Source organism: Nesoenas mayeri (genome assembly GCF_963082525.1).
Source record: "Nesoenas mayeri genome assembly, chromosome: 11".
In the NCBI taxonomy this organism is placed as follows: domain Eukaryota; kingdom Metazoa; phylum Chordata; class Aves; order Columbiformes; family Columbidae; genus Nesoenas; species Nesoenas mayeri.
Genome location: NC_137563.1, coordinates 18999354 through 19012218, shown reverse-complemented (window position 1 = coordinate 19012218; position 12865 = coordinate 18999354). Strand labels below are relative to the sequence as shown.

General features: G+C 39.2%; 2 protein-coding genes across 3 annotated transcripts in view; both read right to left on the bottom strand.

Annotated features, from left to right (window-relative positions):
• The window catches only part of DAPK2 (death associated protein kinase 2), a gene marked incomplete at its 3' end in the record, with an annotated part of 47082 nt that extends 44290 nt beyond the window's left edge, over positions 1-2792 (bottom strand). Inside the window, exon 1 of the mRNA XM_080350860.1 lies at positions 2727-2792. The remainder of the gene's footprint in view (positions 1-2726) is intronic.
• TBC1D2B (TBC1 domain family member 2B) overlaps positions 1-12865 on the bottom strand; it is a gene marked incomplete at its 5' end in the record, with an annotated part of 38665 nt that overhangs the window by 10277 nt on the left and 15523 nt on the right. Inside the window, 8 exons of one of the 2 annotated variants that reach the window (XM_080350857.1) lie at positions 2754-2884; positions 3261-3496; positions 5988-6109; positions 7360-7545; positions 7983-8100; positions 9908-10402; positions 10897-11090; positions 12172-12282. In XM_080350857.1, coding sequence (XP_080206983.1) covers positions 3301-3496; positions 5988-6109; positions 7360-7545; positions 7983-8100; positions 9908-10402; positions 10897-11090; positions 12172-12282 — 1422 coding nt within the window. In that variant the 3' untranslated portion in view covers positions 2754-2884; positions 3261-3300. Of the gene's footprint in view, positions 1-2753; positions 2885-3260; positions 3497-5987; positions 6110-7359; positions 7546-7982; positions 8101-9907; positions 10403-10896; positions 11091-12171; positions 12283-12865 lie in introns of those variants that run through there. The other variant, XM_080350858.1, reaches the window with a different exon arrangement.

Genomic DNA, 12865 nt, shown 5'->3' with positions numbered 1-12865 from the left:
ACCACCTTACAATCTGATAACACTGGATGATAACACTGCCTGTACACATGCACAGGTAAAGCTGAAATACTGTGCAGTTTTAATAGCTAGAGGTGTAGTGCACCGATTTTTTACCTATTTGAGAGAAGATAATGGAACGTTTTAAACAAGTAACCAGAAGTTTCACTGGAAAGCCATGTATTTGTGTATGAAGAGAGAGGAATGTTCTGCAAGATGCAACGTAGTGGTTTGGCTTCCATCACATATACAGGGAACCATGCATAAGGAACTCTTTGCACATATGTGCATGATCTTGAAGTTCAAAAGACAGTCTTAGTAGTCTGTATTTGCATTAACAGGTCAAGTTCCTACTCAGTTGTTTGCACGAATCTTGAATCCTCATGCACTGTTTCGGGACTTTACCTCTAAAGGTAAACACTTGGTACCCATGCCGTTCAGCTTTTGCAGGCCACCAAGTCACACTGTATTTTCACTGGGTTTCGTCAGGTTTAAATTCTGCTTGTGTATCTTGCATGTCTCTAATTAGTTACCACTCTTCAAAGTTACCAAATTAAGCACCACTAGAAAACTAACAGTCACCCAAAGAGACTCGCAACAGCAAGAGAAGCTTCCCCTGCTGTTGTTTCCTGCTACATGTAGCTCATTTTTGACCTACGTAGACTTCTAGTGGTCAGAGGTGAGACGCCTCTGCGATTTTTTGACCTTTTAATGAAGGCATCAGTAATGATGCTTAACCAAATGAAGCCAAGAGCTCACTGGGAACTTGAGTATAACAGCATCAGCTCATTTCATATTTGCAAGCTAACAAAACACCCAGAGACATGATTTCCATGCGCTTCCTCACATTCATGTATTAGATTCACATAGTGGCGTAAGAAACAGAGCTACTTAGTTTTACTGTACAATTGTGTAACAACTTCCATGAAGAAACAGCAACACTCACACAACCACCAGCACAACTGTAAAAAAGAAATGGTCCTGTAACACTGCAAGTCACGTCTGTCCACTAGAGAACTTCCTCAACAGTTGCCATCGAGTTAGTTTTATCTTCACAGCCTAAAAACTTCCATGAAATCAGCTTTGAAAACATCTCCTAAGGCACAGGACTGGTTCATTGTGAAGACTCAAACCCCAGCAACTACAGACTTTTAGGAATAGGGCGGGAAGATTCTTCAAAACTCTTCACCTTACCATGTTAACCGTTGCCACTGAAAGGAAGATCTTCAGCTTAGAAAGATTTCATTTAACACTTGAAAACAAGACTAAAAAAAACCAAAACAAAAAAGCAGACAATACAGATGGATTTAGAGACCAGCTCTTTCATAACCGAGACAGCATAACTGGAAAATTAGAACCTGGTCCCATTTTTATATTCAAACACTGATTGTAAGTAAAAAAAGAATACAGTACATGCAATAATATGAAAAACCTGCCTAATAAACTCAAGTACACAACCAAGAGTAACTAGGGAATAAAAACCAACCCAAACTGCTGCTTACAATACACAAGGTAGGGGACATTTTAGAAGACAAATGACACACAAATGAAGATGATCATAGCCTGTGTCCCTCATTGGCAAGGATTTCTTGGCTAATTAAAAACTGTATGTCATACAAGAAGCACACATTTTCTATCAAAAGTAGGCCGGTAAGTTACTATGTTCACCACTGATTAAATATTTCCCTTCCAGATAAATTGACTGATAATATGCTTATTTAGAGAAGGTTACAAAATACATTCTCAAAAAAAAGTGCTGTGAAACAGAAGCAGGATTTGTCCCTGCATGCACTTCAGTTTTCCAAAACAATTCCATGAGTACACCTGACAAAGAAGTCCAGTTTCTTCTCAGAAAACCAAAAGAACACAAAGTAGAAGCCTGATGCACTTGACCATTCTCAACCACTAGTTTTGGGGTTTTTTGCTAATTAACCTCTTCCCCAGAGCTGAGTGATTTGCTGCCCAGTATCTGAATGCTGGTTTTACCATGACGCACCCAGACGCAACACCTCAGCCAGTCTAACAGCCCAAGAAAGAACACTGCAGAAGTCCAGAGAACAGCCCAGGAACACGGGAGCCCTCCTTGTCCTCAGAGTCGTTTCAGAGCATTGAGAGTCACCAAAGGAGAACCAATGGCCTCCAGTCACGCTGCTGTGGTCAGAAACATGACAGCTGAACACCCCAAATGCTTCTGCACAGCTGTGCCGTAGGACGGGCACACAACATGTGCAGCAAAGCTGCACGGGTGAAGAGAATATTGCATTTGTCTGCTGGAAAAGGACCTTGAATTTCTGTGTGCATGCTGCGGCCTCCAGGCTCCTTTGAGTGATAAATATTTGTTTTAGGAATCCTAGCTCTACCACTATTGTACAACAGTTATACATTCATGCAAAAAGAATGACTTCATCATATTGTAAGACCTATATAGGAAGAAACATTAAAAAAAATGCACCTTCAACAGATAGACGGCTAATTACTAAACCATGGTACTCCTGTGGCAAGTTCCATTCTTCTTCCGTAATAGCTGAGTTTTGGTTGTGGCTTTTTGAGACATTGCAATCAAAAAAGTGAATAGAAATAAAATCAGCTAAACAGAATTTTACCTATAAACCTCTCCGCATTAATGAGAATCTTTATCAACACAGCTGCCCTGAAAAGCATAAATGGCGTTTGATATCGCTGTTTCAGTATACACTGGACATTCAGTCACAAACAGGGACTTATTTTACCTTTAATTACAGATATTCAAGTGTTCTGTTTGATGATCCATTTCATGTCACTTCAGGAAAAGACAAAGGAATGTGAAAGTTCTTCCTGTGCTTCATTCCATAGTTTTCTAGCTAGTCTAGTCAAGGACAACATGATGAAAGCCGTATATTGAACCAGCCTGAAAACAAAAAATAATGTCCTCCCAACACTGAACCTGCACTACAAAAAAGAGGATTACATTTAAAAAAACCACACAGAATGGCAATGAATGTAGTAAACAGAGCATGGACGTTTCTTACTGCTGTTTCACATACAGGCGCTAAGAGTGCGCCACAGGAACACAATTGGCAATTCAGCTGGTTGACTAAACTGAGAGTTTAAGTGCTCTACATACAACTCCATCAACTTCAATGTAAACAGAAGTGTTTGGCCTCCATGCAAAGCAATATTTCTGAAAGTGCTGGGGTTTGGAAATCTGTCCCGCATATTTCCAAAGGCAACTAGTTTACATTCTGTTTGACAGGATTCATAAAGTGTTTTGGAGATTAACTCACTTTGGTCACGATCCCAAAGAAAAGTTTATGTTGAGCAGTTTCAACTATCCTCCTCATCATCACTAATAAGGTCTCTTTTTTCTACACACGTCTCTCGTTCACGCAGGAAATCCTCCCGAATGGCTTCTAGTTCAGTTAGTTCAAGACGCACTTTCTCCAGGTGGTAAGTCCTGCGGTTCCTGATCTGACGTAATGGAAAAGGATTCAGGTCTCCAAAAGCAATCCCAGTGAGTTTCCTGTAAGATGACACAATGGTACAAGACACTCATTTGTATTTGGTGTTTTCAATATTTAGTATATGGCTGATATCTCTGGTGCCCTTCGCATACCCAACAAGTTTCAGAAGCTATAAGTACTGTGAGGAAGTTCTAGAAAGCACTCAGTTTTAAAGTTATTTCACGTGAGAAACTGTTATCAAATGCTCGACAGTTTGCAAAGCCACCTGCAAACTCTATAAATGCTACAGCAATTACAGCCTTGACAAGACTGAACAGAAGATGTAAGCTTGGCTTATCAGAGCTTCACGGGCTCAACTGAGTACTTGGTACACCCAGTTACTCGATTATATATCGGATAACTTCCCTTATATAACTCACTGAAACACCTGCAATCTCAGGAAGTTATCCAAGCTAATGAGGTGGTGTAAGAGACCAGATAAAGCCTGGGATAATACAAATACAGGCAAGGATAATACAAAATATAAGCCCAACTTTATGATACAGTGAGAAAGCTGTGGGATTCTGCTGGCTGGAGCACAGAGGACTCTGAGCTGGTGCCAACTCGAGCTCATCAGGTCACACAGCAAAGCACCACCTGAGTACCCATTACCCTCTCAGTCACGCTGCATCATAATATCATTCGGTCACAGCAAAACTAATAACTGCTCTGCCTAATTAGTCCGAAGACGGAATTAACTACATCATTACTGTTGATCTACACCTAAAAAGTATCTCATTATTTAATAAGCAAAAAGGGGGAACTGGAATTTAACCTACTTCAGTTATCAGATGAACCCAAATATTAAGAAGGTTTATTTTGACAGATCATTTATGGCCAAGATATCCCTAAATTCATATTTTTTGTGAACAAGAACGATTTCCTACTATTTATAAACAGAACCTATTCCAACACCTTCTCTACCTGTGCACAATGTGCTATGGAACACAGTTGTCACTGTAGAAAAACCTAACTCTGATATCCTATACCCTCAAGTATAATTATGCACATGGCTGTACAGACTTTTCTCTACTAGAGAGTTTAAACTTAGAAATTCTGTGCAAAATCACTTTCTAACCCATTCAGGATGTCCATGAATTCTATAAAAATAATATTTCTGATTTTTGTCCATATCAGTAAAGACATCATTCCACATGCTTTTGTATTGTTTAAATTGTGATGCTGTCAAACTTGTACAAAAATGGTCTAATAAGAAATGAAGTGGTTGGAATCCCACCTTGTCAGTTCTAGCAGGCAAATGGATAGTCCCTGAGAAAACAGACCAACAGACCAGCAGAGTGGTTTGTGTTGTAAATATTGCTGATGCCCTGAATTCTGGCCTCACCTGAACTCATCTCACCATCTGCCAAAGACACCAGATTAGCTCATTTGGTTAGCACCAAGACAAGATATTTTTCAGCAATATTAGAAATCTTTAAAATAGGTTATTTCAGCACCAGAAAGTTTAAACGGGAGAGCCAGGCCCTAATCTCCTTCACATAATTGGAAGTGTAGACCAAACCTGCAGCTCTGATTAAATATCTAAACTTGGTTCAGACTAGGTAAGAGCAAAAAACCTTGAGCGTTTTTGAAGAGGTTTCAGCAGAGGAAGCAACATCTGGTATCAAGACTTTTACCATTTAAATTAAGTGCAAAACATTCTCCCTGTATCAGTCCTAGCAATCCTTTTAAAGCACCGAGTTAGGATTATTCTGTTTTAACTTCTCTCCAGTCAAAACTGTAACACTGGAAGTAAAAATAATAAATAGCCCTTGCAGTCTGAGTCAAAATATAAGCCTAAATTCATATGGAATTTATTATGGTAAAAACAAACACCTTTGATTCCAGTATATGATTTTTGCATTAAATTCTAAATCAGTGAGTTGCAATATCTGTACAAAACATTTTCAGACATTAAACCAATCCTAATGTGACTTTTCTTTTTAAGATTAATCTGCTGCTCTACAGAGTCTGGAAACTAGGAACCTAAAAACAATAGACCCTAATTTACAAATTGTAATTCCTATGCAAAGACTGAGAAGATTATCTTCTATGATTCAGTATATCTTAAAATCAGCTGAAGTTACGTTGGCATTAGCCCATGCATTAATGACGCACAAGAGATCCAAACCTAGTTGGGTCACGGCTCATGTTTTAAATAAAAACATGTAGTGGTTCAAGTATTAATCATAAGACATTTTACAGCTGAAGCTGTATCCACATGCAGGAGGAGACTTCAACTACGGTTGAAATTCTTAAGTGTTGCTACTGTGATACAAGTGCAAGATCAATCTGGCAAAGCAATCTCTATCGTATCTAAAAATTTAGAGCTTTGTGCTTTTGTCTCCACTAGATAAAACTACTCACGAGACATCTCACTAGTTAGTTTCACCTCTAGTTGCTTTATGCCTAAATTAAGATCTAGATAAAAACAAAACAAAAAGAACCACAAGAGACTTCTCCATGCCCCACTACAAGCCTTTCAATCACACACAAGTTTGAGTTACTCACCTGGCATCAAGTATAGTGCGTGTGAAATACCGAAGGTACTTGAAAATGGACATCGAATCTTGCAGTTTTAAGATTTCCTCTTCTTTGTATTTAAAAAGCGCCAGGGCAAATCGGAATATTACCTGGAAGACACACAATGGTTGGTTCTTTCTAAGAACAGGATGCACTGATTCTCATTATTATCTATTAAAAACTCAAAGGAAAAGCGTTACTCTTCCTGCAGGCTGTGTTTGAGCTATCTAATCACACCTCCATCTCCCCTCCCTGCCCTGTCCCACCGTTCCAAAAGTTGCAAAAAACTTGTGTTGTGGCCTGTAACCAAGACAAAGTGTCCTGCAGTTCTATATAGAATAAAAAACTGGGTTTATAGCATAAAAATTTGAAGTTTGGAGTTGCGAATGCAGTTGTAGCACAGAGATAGCTGACCCTGTTGAATGCCTTTATTGTCACTTCAGAGCTACAATTTTTACTTTTTAAACAGGTTGTTTTCCAACACCTTGAATTTTCCCAACACATTTGGGCACCGATGCTGAAGGAATTTGATACCAGTTTGGCAATCAACTTAGGCAGGAGCTGGAAGAAGTGTTATTATTTCACTTCATTCTGAACAGGCTTAAGTTGTGAACTTTGCCAGTTTGTACTGGCTGCCTTCACAAAATACCGTGATGCGTAAACACTGATTTGAATGAACACGCAACCAAAATATCATTGCGTGTTAGAATGCGCAAGATGAGGCCAACAAGAAATCTAACAAACACACAGTTTTTGTCTACTTATAACTCTCCTGTTCTCTCCAATTGCCTACAACATCTGCTTTAGTGTTATTGTTGTGCTGGAATCCCCATGATGGTTTTTTTCCTGCACAAATTTTATTTCACTGCAATTTCAAAGCATGAAACACATGAAAATTTTCACTCCCAACCCTTAATTTATGAGATAAGAGCCCAGATAGCCATTGTTTGTCGGCTGTACTTTAAATGTCTGCAGAAATAAAAGAAAGAGTTGCTGCAGAGAAACACTAAATAAACATCAGCACTTGGTTACAGCTCATTTTCACACCTTCTCAATACTTCCAACTTCTGCCTCCAAAGCACTGCCAATAGCTTTATTTTTAAAGGTAACAAACAATGGTGGTTGGGGAAAGGAAAACACATCACCTTCAGAATCCTTCCATGTAACTCAAGCTTGTAACTTGCACAGATAAAGTGGAAAATGTTTTGACTGGTTATTTACACATTTCCTCCCCTTTTTTCCTACTAGTGGTTTTAATGGAGGGTTCTTGTTAAACAATCTACCGCCATCCTGGACTCCTAAAGACTACCGTATTTTGTTACTAGGTAACAACTGAAAAAACTTAGCTCCTTCAGTTCACCTTTGGTCCCTCGTACAGGAAGGAGTCCCAGATTTTAAAAAGGATGTCGCTGACCACGCTGTCCACAAACACCACGAGAAACCAGTTGAAAGTTATAAGCGTATAGTCAACTTTGTATTGTTCAAAATGAGCGTGCAGTCGTGGAAGCTTCTCGCTCATTAAATCCTTGAATACTCGCTGATCAACCTAAAAGAAATGACAAATATGACGTTATTGCTCCTACATTTTCCAACACACGTGGCTCAAAGTAGTGCTGTTACCAATCTGCGAGTGCAAGTTTTTCGAGAGTTAACCACAAAATCCAGGGCTATCTAGAGAACATTTGTAAGCTAGATCCACCCAAAACACCCACGGCCACCCGAACGCATGCTGCCGCACGTCAGGTTCACAGGGCTCCTGTCAATATTGTGACGCTAATGACCAGGAGAGGGGTTAAGGGCTAGAGCTCCACACAGGTCACTGAACAGTTATTTCAGTGTTATACTCTGAGTTCTTGTCCAAACAAGGGCCATGGTGTCTGGAACTCAGCTCTGATAACTCCTCACATCCCCCAAAAAGTCCTATCAGAGAGTTTTAGGGCAAAGTTTTTGAGTAGCTGTAGTTTACAGGACCAGAGCACGTACCTGAGATCCTAGCAGGGTCTTAGTATAATAATCGCGAGGCATGAAAACTTCCACTATTGTCACTAGACACCAGAAAGCATCTTCCTGTTCCAAGTACAGAAGTGCAATCGCTACCAATCTGAAAATAGGGTTTATTTGGACAAAACTATTATTATAGTATCACAACGTGTATTAAAAACAATTATAATAAAGCCTCTGTTTCTGTTAAGTGGAGACAAATGTTTTAACAGGAGAGCACTGAATAGCAAAACTGTTAATGAAGTGTAAGATGGGGTAATGAGATGTCTCCTCAGCCACGCCAAGTATTTTTATCCAGTTAAATAAGAAAACTGATAAAGGCAAAAGCAAAGTGATTTGCTAGAAGCCATTTTTCCAGGAACTATGGCAAAATAATTAGAAGATTCCAAGTCCTAAATGTACTACTCTGATTCCTAGACTTTTGTCTCTCTTTCATTAAAGAGCAGAAAGAAAAGATGGTTCTTGCATTTCACACAAAACTGATTTAAGTTTAGAAAACCCCTTTTTAGCAATTTTACTTTGTGTCCATTAAGATAAATACAAGTACATTTTGGGAAAGGAAAAAGCCTCAACATTTTTCAAGGACCAAACGCATTCTAAGAGTTTCTTAAAGTAGAGAAAACAAAGACAGAGCAACTGCAGCATTCCTGGTTTTGCCCGTTTCTAACCAGTGTGATTAAAGAATAAAATCAGATAATAACCTTTTGTTGTTGATAACTGTTAGAATATGAAAGGTTACCTCAAATCTTTTTCTCCAAGTAAGCTTGTTTTATTTCTGTCTGCAAGAGGAGCTGTACCAACATGAACTGCTTCTGCTGTTACACAGCTTAATAAGGTCATCACACTTTAAAAAGCTTAAGAGGACTGAAGCAAGGAATAAATATTTGTTTTTAACTTCTGCAAGTATACCCAAATGCAGAATTATTTACAGCAAAACCAAAAATAAACCCTAAAATGTCCCAGGGGGAAATAAGGCCAGGCAGGAAGTTCAGATTTAGCAAAAGCGTTTCTACCACCTCCTGGTCACCAGAGCCACGGCAAGAGCCCCGTGCGGCACACGTGGCTTGTGACGTGAGGGGCTGCAAAACCTCCCATCTACCTGCACAACGTAACCTCTCGTGAGGAATACCCAGAAAAAGAATACTACTTCTTACTACATTATTCACTACCTCTACTACTATCACCACCATCTCTCTAGTAGATTATTCACTGCCCCTATTCTACTACTTCTTCAGTGCAGTTTCAAAGGATAAAGCTGCTCTAGTTCCAAAGTCTCTTACCCTATTCTAGGACCTGTACTAGCACACAAATTGACATCTACAGTATCATATCATGGGGATGAGGAGGGTGTCAGACTAACAGACCCTCTCCAGAGAACATCTTCTTTTACTACAGATCTCAAAGTACCAAAACCATTTTGGCAAATGCCAACTGCAACAACTTCAAGTTTTTCTTGGCTTTGCAACACGAGAATCATCCTTAAATTGATTACTGGAATTCTGACTGAAGACATCCCAAGGGAAATGCTGAGATTTGTGGCCTTAACAGTACAAAAAGCTTTCTAATGCTTATTTCTGTTTGTTTAAAAAAAGCCCAAACACCTAACAAATTCTTGCACACAAAAGCAAAAAGATCCCCTACAACTGACAGGAAGACAACATAAAACTACATTGAAGTAGCTCATTTCTTATGAGTTAATCCCAGTTCCAGTTCTTTTGCCAAGCTGATTTTACAAGTCTTCTGTTTTTTAAAAAAATGTAATAGTTACTTATTTAAACATTATAAATTATTAACTTAAAACCCATAAGGCAAATGGCTGTCCAAAAGCATGTTGCTATATATGTGATTTGAAAGGCTCGTTAAGTGTTTCACTGCATAGTTATAACTCCAGATTTGCAAAATCTCACCTGTTGAGCCCTTGGCAATATCCTATATCAGGATTTCTCCAGGAAAACGCCAGCAGCACATTTCGCAGCTTCTGGATTCCATCAGATGTCGGCGAGGAATAATGTTTGTTGTTTGGCAAAGTTCTCAAGAGATCTAACTCAATTTGTTTAGATGCAGGATTTTGTTTTTCCAGAGCATTTTGAAGCAAGGTTTGGAAGTACCCAGGAACGGTGCTGTCCTTGAACTTCTTAACATGGAGATTGATGCACCATTTCCAGATCTTGGAACGATGTTCATGTGGAATTCCAGACCGAATAAGATTCTTTAGTTCTACACAGCGTATCATCTCTCTATTCATTGTGCTCGCAAGATAGTTCTCCCATTTTACCCCTGCGGAGATCTCTCGATTTTCACTGAGAGAAAGTGATCTCAAGTCCAAAGCTCGTGATTTTGCTACTAGTTTCTCCTCATCATCATCCTCTGGGACTGTCTGAAAACCATATATATCATATTCACTGAAATGGGAGGGAAAAAAAAATAAATGCTTTTAGAAATGTGTTCAGTAGCCCTGAAACTCTCAAGTTCCCATCCTATAGTTACTCCAAATACCTCTCAAGCCATTCCCCAAGTTTTAACAACTACTATTTAAACAAGTATACCCTTTATTTAATAATTATTTTTATAACCCTTATACAAAAGCCTTTGTGGCCATAGTCAGATATATATTATTACACAGATTAAGCAATGTATTTAAGATCACGGCCAATCTCAAATGAACCCACCTCTTCAGTAGCTCACCTCCAGCAGCTACACGGCAACATTTGAGTCTAAGTTGTATATTGTGTCTCAAAATAATAAACGTATTTATACAGCCAAAAGGATGCTTGCTGATACTGTTATTCATAATACTGATACTGAAATACATAAAACCCCCCAAATCCTGCAAATATATCCCCAGTGTCTGTTTTCTTGTGTTGGAACCAGGCCCACTGAGCAAGGACCAAGTTACCTGACAAGGTGCGGTTTTGAAAACGCTTGTTCTGGTTGTTCGCTGGTTTCTGCTTTCAAGGCATCCTCCAGTAACTGTGCGATGACCTCGCGAGCAGGACTCTGCTCCTCAGAACAAACAGGAGTTTTCATTTCTTGAAGCAAGATCAAGTATTTACTTTCTATCTGGCACAGTTTGGCCTCCAAGCTTGTATACTGCAGAAAACAATACAAAAAAAGTCTTCAGAAACTTACTTTGTATTATACTTCTTACAAAATATCATTCAATATTATTCTACTAGTTTATGCTGCTTAGAAAGCTGCAAGAACAGTCAGCTTTACTTTCCATTTTTGTAGTGCCAAAAAACATAAAGCAACACTTACGTATGGAAAATAAAAAATATATACGCATTTTATTACACTACTGTAAAATTCTGTACATGAAGTTCTTGGGATAGAAACTTCAGATACCTGTGGCTTTTCACATAAGTATTTTAAGGCAGAATAGTAGAGCAGAGACTTTCTACCACATATGGAAAATCTGAGCAAGCTTTACATTGTACGAAAGGCAACTCAACCATTGTGTGCTTTTAAAGTAACATCTTTAGTCTACCCATGTTTGAAGAAAAAGAACTTAAATGGAATTTTAAAGATATGAGTTAGGTAGTAGTGTGTAGGAATTGTAAACACACAGCTCCATGCTGAAAATACAGCACTGAGACCTGGCCACTGTGTGCATTGTTTCCACAAAACTGAAAGCAAACCCTAACAAAACACAGCAGGTATCTTACTTTAGCTACAGATGTGTGCGTATTTTCCTAAGCCAGGCAATGGAAATCTTCTTTATTTACTCACAACTTCTCTACGCTGCAGCTCATTCCTACAGAAACACACTTCAAAGTTCCATTCACATCCCTCAGGCTCAGAAGGAGAACGCTCTGCTCAGTGACACACCAAACCCTCACACGGCCTGTCTTTTGCACACTTCAACAAAATTACAGCCCCAATTCTGAGGAAACAATGTTTTCAGAAATACACTGGCCTCTGGTCATAACTTATGAAAGAGGTCCACTGGTTAACATGAGTTTGAAGTCAGTTACTTATGTCAAGAATCCATTCAGAAAGATTAGACTGTAAGGACTCAATTGGGGGGGGATTTTTGGGGTTTTTTTTAAGCTATCACGTTTAAGTCGTTTCATTTCCACTCCACAGTTACATTCCCGAGTAGATTTACAACCGAACTTTTGAAAACTGCTTTAGACATTTCCAAACTCAGAACAGGCCGCGTTAGTCTGACCTTTGTCTGCCATTCTCTCTCTCTTGCTTCTGCATTTCTTCGTAGGGCAGAAAGCTCCAAAATCTCCTTATTTAAAAATTTATTCTGGGTCTTATAGCCCTGAAGATTGTCCTGTTGATAAAAAAACCAAACACACACAAATCGGATGTTTAATAAAAATACCTCACAAACAGCCAGAGAAGCCCCATAAGTTGTACCACCAAAGAGAAGAGAAAGGCGGAGGAGAACGCAAGCAGAGCGGTCAGGGTGCACAGTACACACAGTGGGGACACGTGCCCCTTGAGTTTTGGTTACCCTCACCAGTCCTGGTTTAAAGCACCGGTTTGATGTCTGTCCCCATATGAAAATACAAAGCCTCAGCAATAAGCTTCTTCGCCTACTTCCCTCAGCTCCAGGCTGCACATATTACCTGGGAAACCTGAGTTTGTGGGACAAGGGAATGTTGGTGCCCTCCCAACAATCACAATACTCCCCCGCTCCACATCACCTACAGGCTTTGATCTGCTTTCTGTCAACACCATGGGTTTCTAGTTTCAATTTTATTTCCTAAAGCTTCCCATGCTCACATTTAGGGGAAAAAAAAGATGAATGTTTATACATATTTTAAATGAATGACTTGTATTCCAAATCCCTTGGAATGTTAATTAATTTATCCAAAGGCAAGAAGGCATGTTTAGAGCAAAGTGGGTAACTT